Source organism: Glycine soja, chromosome 3, assembly GCF_004193775.1.
Source record: "Glycine soja cultivar W05 chromosome 3, ASM419377v2, whole genome shotgun sequence".
Taxonomy (NCBI): Eukaryota; Viridiplantae; Streptophyta; class Magnoliopsida; order Fabales; family Fabaceae; genus Glycine; species Glycine soja.
The window spans coordinates 4068169-4077511 of NC_041004.1; the positions used below are offsets into that span (position 1 = coordinate 4068169).

The window sequence follows — 9343 nt, forward strand, 5'->3', positions numbered from 1 at the left end:
TTTAGAACACCACAATGTCATGTAAAATATTGACAAGAACCCATACAACAGGTGCTCAAGTGTGTGAACCAACAAATATTTTTAATTGGATACCTAATTCTGTGACTTCAAAGTTCAACCAGGAGAGGTGTCCAAGCTTCATACATTGAAAGCCATAAGCAGGAACAACAAAGAGCAACTTAAAGAATAAGTAGCCTCAGTAGTCTATAACACAAGCAATATGTTCTATATTAATTTAATTATGCAGCACACATTGACATGGTGTTTTTGAAAAGTCAATCCAATAAACTATACCAGTTTTAGTCCAAATGAAATGCAATTACTTAAAAATGATTGCACAAATGTTTGAACCTAGTATCTCCTGCAAACTACCCAAAGACCTTGTCACTAGCCCACTACCAGTGGCACGTCCAAGATGATGAGCTTCAATAAACATTAAAATATCATGTTAAAATACAATAAAGCAGATAAAATGGCAAGGTGTCAGCCTTCAAGCATAAATCAATCTGCATTCTGCAAGCAAACATCAAATCTCCTTATTTGTGCCTTTCTTTTTAAGCCATGCAATATTATGTATCGTTTACTGCTAAGCAAGATGAAGGAGCAATCATAACATCATGGGTCAGCACAAACAAATATACTGCAAACTGAAATGCAACCTTGTTTACAGCCCAATGCTTCTTTTCAATTAATTTCATTCCAACATAGCATGTAAATTGAACAAATTAAAAAATTACTATCCATAACATCTATTTCGATGAACTATCGCATAGCTAATCTATTTGTTCGGGGTCTTGAAGTTAAAGCTTGGAGGACAAAACAAAGTAGTGTACAAGTACTTGGTGCTATGGCATACCGTGCTCCTCAGCATTTGTCTCGGTGTCTCCCTAAGATTGTTCCCAAATTGGCTGAGGTATAATATGAAGCAAACATTATTTTTCACTTCTAAATTCCTTTTAAGCTATAGATTGCATTACCTTAACCCATCTCAGTATTTGAAGGTTTTGACTGATACACATCCTAAAGTCCAGTCAGCTGGGCAAATGGCCCTTCAACACGTTAGTCTTGACTTACGAACTATTCTATCCATTTGATTCCTGCTTCTGTGATTAATGTTTTTAATTTTCATGTTTTTTCCAGGTTGGGAATGTGATAAAGAGTCCAGAAATATCTGGTCTTGTCCCTACTCTACTTAAGTAAATTGGTGTTTTCAGTATCTAGAGGGAGGAATAAAAGTAATTCTTTTGAAATTATGGCATAAGAAATCATCATTTAATTCAACTCTACTTTTATATGTTGCATATTTATTGTAATTGTTTGATGTATATTTTCATGAAATTTCATCCTTCAAATCTTATCTATACAAAAATGTTAATGTTAGTTAAGTTAAAAAAAATAGTGAGATTATCTCAAACAGCAATAGTAAAATGAGAGAGAAAGAAAATTTAAGTAAAAAAAGAAATGATGAGCAAATGAAAATATTTTATTATATTTAAAAAAAGATATATTTTTTCTCTTATGATATTTAATAAATATAATTTCTATAAAATAATTTTTATTTTTATTTTAAATAAAAAATTATTATGAAATATAAGTTTTTATCAATAGTTGAGATAAATTTAAGTGAACTTGGTATCAATGATTATTGTGTAGTTAAAGTCCTAGATCCAACGACTCATAAAAGTTTAAATTTCCTTTGCATATAATATAAATAGACATAACTCTAAAAATGAATTTTTATTTTATTTTTTTGTTAAAGTCTTAAAAATATTTATCCTCTAATTTATTTTTTCTCCTCACAATTATTTTTATCTTTTGTAAAAGATAAATTATAATGTATTTTTTTAACAATTTTAATATACATTTATTATATTTTTATTTAATATTTAAGAATATTTCTATAATTTAAACTCATGCACTAAGTATAAATTATATTTTTTCATGACATTAATGCAAAGTATTTATCAATTTTATATACTGATAACTCATCTTTGTAGAGAAATTTAGTTAGTAATCTTTAACGAAGTCACTATTTCTAATTATTTTTAATATGTAAGACTTAAATCTAAAATCTTGACTTAAGGAGATGTATTTTATTTTTGTCTTAACTCTTCGGTTCATCATGGAAAATGATCCTGAAGCTACATACTCGTCTTCACAAGTAGAAAGTGTCACAATGCCTTGCTTCTTAGAACTCCATGTAAAAGCACAATCACCCATAAAAAATACAAATCCGGTAGTACTTTTTCTATCATCAACATCTCTGGCAAAATCACTATCACAAAATCCCACAAGCTTATAGTTATTGGAGGGAAAATAAAATAATCCAAAATCAATTGTACCTTTCAAGTAACGAAGAATTCTTTTTGCGGCTTTTAGATGAGGAGAGGTAGGAGCCTCCATAAAGCGACACACAACTCCCACCGCATATAGAATATCGGGCCTTGTATTGGTTAGATACCTTAAACTCTCCACAAGACTCTTGAAGATCGTGGAGTCTACCTTCTCTCCTTCATCAAACTTTGATAACTTCAAGCCACCTTCCATAGGTGTGTTCACGGGATTGCAATCAAGCATATTAAATTTCTTCAACACTTCTTTTGTGTACCTTTCTTGTGAGACAAAGATATCATTCTCCGTTTGCTTCACTTCCATTCCTAAGTAATATGACATGAGTCCCATATCTGTCATATCAAATTCACGATACATGGACTCCTTGAAGTCTTCAAACAAATTTGGGTTATTGCCGGTAAACATAAGGTCATCCACATAAAGACAAATAAATAAGACATCACCATTATTAAAAGTTTTAACATAAAGAGCATACTCATTTTGACAACGAACAAACCCATTGTCTTGGAAGTACTTGTCAATGCGAGTATTCCATGCCCTCGGTGCTTGCTTTAGACCATACAACGCCTTGTTCAATTTCAAGACTTTTCCTTCTTGACCTTCGATGACAAAACCCATTGGTTGTTCAACATAGACATCTTCTTCAAGATAGCCATTTAGAAATGCCGATTTTACATCAAACTGAAAAATTCTCCACTTCATTTGAGCTGTCAAGGAAATAAGAAGACGAATGGTTTCCATGCGGGCAACCGATGCAAACACTTCATCATAATCAACTCCATATTGTTGCTTATAACCTTTAGCTACAAGTCTTGCTTTGTGTCTCTCAACCTCTCCTTTTGCATTCTTCTTGATTTTGAACACCCATTTGACTCCAATTGCTTCATGACCTTTGGGAAGGCTCGATAACTCCCAAGTGTTGTTCTTCTCAATGGCTTTGATTTCTTCTTCCATGGCTTGTCTCCACCTTTTTTCTTTCATTGCTTCATCAAAGTTTAAGGGTTCACTGTCAACAAAAAGACAAAACAAATCATTTATAACTTCAGTTTCATCATATAATTCTTGAATATTTCTCATTATTCTTGGCCTTTCACTTGAACTCCCTTCGGAAGATGATGAGGCTTCATTGGTTGAAGGAGTTGGTGAAAGTGATGGAGTTGAATCATTTGGAGTCAAGGCTTCTTCATCTATTTCTTCAAAGTACGGGAAAAAATCATAAGTGTCTTCTTTCTCCTCCCAATTCCATGTGCCTTCTTCATAGAACTCGACATCTCGGCTCACAATTGTCTTTCCATTGTTTAGATTGTACAATTTGTAGCCTTTTGAGCTTGCATCATAGCCAATGAACACATGTTTCTTACTCCGATCATCAAGCTTGAATCTTCCTTGGTCGGGTACATGAGCATATGCAATGCTCCCAAATACTCTGAAGTGATCAACTCTTGGCTTCACTCCACTTCATGCTTCTTGTGGTGTTTGATCTTTGACATTCTTTGTTGGGGAGCGATTGGACAAATAAACGGCACATGCAACAGCTTCGGCCCAAAATTCCTTTGGCATATTTTTAGCCTTCAACATACATTTAGTCATATTAAGAATAGTTCTATTTTTTCTCTCCGCTACCCCATTTTGTTGTGGAGATCTAGGAACCGTTAGAGGGCGACGAATCCCATATTTTTCACAAAATTCATTAAATTCTTTTGATGTGAATTCGCCACCTCTATCGGATCTTAGAGCTTTGATTACATAACCACTCTCCTTTTCCACAAGAGCTTTAAAATTTTTAAAAGCTACAAATGCCTCAGATTTTTGCTTTAGAAAATAAACCCAAGTCTTTCTACTATAATCATCAATAAAAAGCAAGAAATGTTTATTGTTACCACATGAAGGAGGATTGATTGGGCCACTCACATCGATGTAAACAAGTTGGAGAGGCTCCTTTGCTCTTGAATTAGCTTCTTTTGGAAAACTCTTTCTTGCATGCTTTCCAAGGAGACATGCTTCACACAATTAATTAGGATGGTTGATGTGAGGCATCCTTTTCACCATCTTCTCCTCTCCTAAGGATTTTAGTGCTCCAAAATTCAAGTGCCCAAATCTCATATGCCAACACCATGATTCATCTTTTATGCTAGCCTTCAAACATTTTGCTTCATTGGTTTTAATGTTCAAAGTGAACATTCTATTTCTTGACATAAACACCTTGGCAATCAAATTAGAATTTTTATCTCAAAGCCATAAACAACAATCTTTCATATGAATTTCATACCCCTTTTCAACAAGTTGTCCCAAACTCAAAATATTGCTTTTTAGTTTAGGAACATAGTAAACATCCGTGATTAATTTGTGAGCACCATCTTTTAAAGAAATTAAAATGGTACCTTTTCCTTGGATTTGCACCTTGGAAGAATCTCCAAAAGAAACATTTCCTTTCACCTTCTCATCAAGTTCCACAAATTTCTCTTTGCATCCACACATGTGATTGCTTGCTCCATTGTTAAGATACCATAAGCATTTGTCTTCCTTCTCACCATTATTAAGTGATAGTAGTAGTGTTGACTCTTCAACTTCTTTATCTTCTTTATCATCAACAAGATTGACCTTCTCTTCAACATTTGTTCTACACTCCCAAGAGTAATGGCCATATTTATGACAATTAAAACATTCAACATTAGATTTATCATACCTCCTTTCATATGCTTTTCCATAATTGTTTCTACCTCTTCCTCTTCCTCTTCCACGACTTCTAGTGGATTGATGGCTCCTCCATTCATTATTGTCAAAATTATCACGATCTCCTCTTCCTCCTCTTCCTTGGCCATGACCACGTCCACGACCACGTCCTCTTCCATGTCCACGTGCTTTTTGGCTACTTTCTCCTTCATTTTCTTTCAAAGAAGCTTTGGCTTTGAGGACTTGCTCCAATGGCTCATCATGTCTTCTATTGAACCTTTCTTCATAGGCTTGAAGAGAACCCATCAATTGATCTACGGTCATTGAGTCTAAATCCTTAGACTCTTCAATAGCACAAACCACATAATCAAATTTAGCGATTAAGGAGCGAAGGATCTTTTCCACCACACGAACATCTTCCATATTTTCTCCATAACGCTTCATTTGGTTCACAATAGCCAACACCTTGTTGCCAAAATCTGAGATAGATTCGAATTCCTTCATATGCAATGATTCAAACTCTCTACGTAGAGTTTGTAGGCGCACCTTTTTTACCTTATCAACACCTTCAAGGGAGGTTTTCAAAATCTCCCATGCTTCTTTGGATGTGATTGCATTTGACACCAACTCGAACATAGTTTCATCCAAACCTTGATGAATGAAAGTAAGTGCTTGTTGATCCTTCTTCTTTGACTTCAACAAAGTCTCCTTCTCATTTGGTGACAAAATAGCCTCATTTTGAGGTTGGGTATAACCTTTCTCTACAATCTCCCATGCATCTTGAGAACCTAATAAGGCTTTCATGCGACGACACCAATTATCATAATTCTCTTTGGTAAGACGAGGGAATTGAAACATAGACAGCATCTTTGAGATCATTGAGCCAGTGTTTGACATTGTTGTTTGTGGTCTGTTTCTTCTCGGCATCATCAAGCACAGCTCCAACCACTCTGAGAATGGTCTCCAACTTTTGAAGCAACTTCTTGCCAAGCTTCTTTCCAAGGATCAAGTCAACAAACTCAGGTGAAGCCAGCCTGTCGAAAAGCACATCAAGGAAAGCAGAGAGAAAGGCACCACCTACCACTGTTGCTGCCATTATCTCAAGAACAAAAGATGATCAGAGCAGAATGACAAAGGCAAGGAATTGGTTGCTATGAACTGGATTGGTTCTTCGTAAGTCAACTCTCTTCACTTTCACTCGTTCTTGATAAGGTTTATTTATTTATTATTTGTTTTATTATGGTGGTGGGTGACTTATGACTTATGACTAGTTTCATTTCTGTTTCCAAACCGTGTGGAGCAGTGGTGTATGTTTTTTTCTTTCATTTCTGAAATTGCTTGCAGGTTTCACAAAACACTGATCCCTTTTCTATGTGATATGTATGGATGGCTGCAAGGGTACTGTGCGTATTTAAGTTCCTGTCTTTAATGGTCTGTAAGACAAGTTGTATTAAGGCAGATTGTACATGTGTTTGTATGAACGGTACAAAAGTTGATTTCACAAATCTAATTTATATTTGGATATTTTTATTCCAAAAATAAGTTAGTAGTAAAATTGAAAATAATTATTTTTTGTGTAATCCATAAGTTATCTAAAAATACTTAACTTAGAATTAGTTCTAAATTTAAAATTTAAAATCAATTCCTCAATGTGAAAGTAAATAGTTGAACATTTACTCAAATTCATGTTAGTTTATATTTTAACATAATTTTAGAAAATCAAACATAAATCTAATATACACGATTAAAGTTGTCATAGAGATGTGTTGTTCTAGAAAGGTTTAATAACAAACCATGATCTCATAAATAATTAACATTAGTAGTAGTAATTTGTGTTTCTTAATCAAGTGGTACAAGATTCAAATCATGATTAATCTTTATATATAGAATAAATAAATATGAAATTAAAAAATATCAAACCAAAACAAAAAGAAGTATTGAACAAATATTAATGAACAAAGGACACATGCTAATTGATCCCTAAGAACATAATATTAATGAATTAAAGAGTTCAATATGTCCTTATTTGTACATAAAAAATAAAAGAAGTATGTAGAAAGAAAAGTGTGTGATTTTTTACTAAATAAAATCAATAAATAATAGATACTAATATAGTAAAGAATATTGTGAAGAAGTTGTCATAGTGATTAAAGTAATTCCTTTGAAATGGTGTCATCAAAATTATCATTCAATTCAACTCTATTTTATATGTTGTATATCTATTATAATTATTTGATGTATATTTTTATGAAATTTCTTGGTTTCTGACCATCCTTCATATCTTATCTATACAAAAATGTTATTATTAGTTAAGTAAAAATATTTAGTGAGATTATCTCAAACAAAAATAGTAAAATGAGAGAAAAAGAAAATTTAAGTCAAGAAAAAAAAATTGTGAGCAAATGAAAAGGTTTTATTATATTTAAAAAAAGATATATTTTTCTATTATCATATTTAATAAATATAATTTCTATAAAATATATTTTTATTTTAAATCAACAGCTATTTTGAAGTATAAGTTTTTATCCATAGTTGAAATGGATTTAAGTGAACTTTATATTAATGACTGTTATGCCGTTAAAATCTCGATCCAACGACTCACAAAAATTCAAATTTTCTTTACATATAATATAAATAGATATAATTCTAATAATAAAAACATTTTATTTATTTGTTAAAGTCTTGAAGATATTTATCCTCTAGCTTATTTTTTCTCCTCACAATTATTTTTATCTTTTGTACTACCAAACAAAAGATGAAACACACTTTCTAAAAGTATTCCATTTTATTTATCCTAAATATTTGTTAGAGTCTTGTTAATAAAATAAATCTTCTTTTAATTTTTTAATCAATACTCTCAAAACAAAGATGAAACACACTTTTTAAAAGTATTCCATTTTATTTATTTTATGAATAAGGAGTATTAAAGTGTATTTCACTAAAAAAAATATAAAAAAAAATACATTACATTTTTTAATAAGATGAAGTAAAAGAAGCGAATATATATATATATATATATATATATATATATATATATATATATATATATATATATATATATATATATATATACTTTTCATAAATTTAGTAATAAAAGAAATGAAAAAAAAGGGTAAACAGTCATTTTCGCCATTGAATATGTAGAATGCTGACAAATTTGTTATGGAAAGATGTAAATTCAAATTTTAGTCCTCGAAAGTGAAAAAGTGCAACAAATTCATTTATCTATTAACTTACATTCGTTACTTTTAATGAAAGAGCAAACGCGACAGATTCAGGGATGAATTTGTCAGCGCTCAACACATTCAGAGGCAAAAATGATTATTCACCCAAAATATAATTTAATCTTCATCTTTCTCATTTTTCAATCGTTGCAAGCATAGTTGTGAAATCCAGTTTGGCTCAGCTATTCAGACCAATCCAACTGAGACCCGGTGGCCTAGCCGAACCAGTTCCACTATTGGATCGGTCATACAATTGACACAGGAGGACCCAGCCAAACTTGGACGGATAGCCACCAGATCCCAGTTGGACCGGCCTGACCTGGCCGATTTTATAAAAAAAAAAAAAATAAATCACCTCTACGGCATCGTTTTGATGTCTTATTATTATCAATTGTTATATTGGATTATGAAGTATGGACGAATTTTTTTTTGCTCAAATAATGTTATATATATATATATATATATATATATATATATATATATATATATATATATATATATAATTTTAATTTTTTATAATATATCAAGTCAAACCAGTCCAATGACTGGTCCAACACCACTAACCTACTCACCAAATATTTTGATTTGGTCAATGATCGAACAAGATTTCACAACTATAGTTGCAAGCATAACATTACAATAAACACTTAAAAAATAAAAAAACAAACATATTAATAAACATAATATTAATTTAAAAGCTTTTTATTATGTTTATTCTAAGTTATTTGATTTTCTGTTTTTTTAAAGTATTTATTATAATGTTATATTTACAACAATTAAAAAAATTAACAGATAAATAAATTTATCATATTTCTTTTACTTTTAAAACAAATTTTAATTTTAGTCTTTTAAAGACAAACTTGTCAACACTAAAATATAAGAAGAAAATAGTTATTAAAAAATAAAAATGAAAGATCTTTACTCCTGATTCAATGATTCGAGTCTTACCCACGTGAATCCTGATTCAGAATCTGGAACAGCAATCCTGTATGATCGACATGTAAGGTACGACCATGAATCAGTAACTGACACGTGTCTTATCATTCATGCAGTTGTCATCTATATATAGAGCATAACACAGGAAGGCGTTAACT

At 31.5% G+C, this 9343-nt stretch overlaps 1 protein-coding gene across 1 annotated transcript; it reads right to left on the reverse strand.

Moving 5' to 3' along the window:
• Window positions 1-3347: 3347 nt before the first annotated feature.
• LOC114405652 lies at window positions 3348-5829 on the reverse strand. The gene is made up of 3 exons (XM_028368094.1): window positions 4734-5829; window positions 3447-3737; window positions 3348-3358 (listed from the first exon to the last, which is right to left on the reverse strand). Exons 1-3 carry the CDS (start codon window positions 5827-5829, stop codon window positions 3348-3350), a joined length of 1398 nt encoding a protein of 465 aa, XP_028223895.1.
• Between the last annotated feature and the right edge of the window lie 3514 nt (window positions 5830-9343).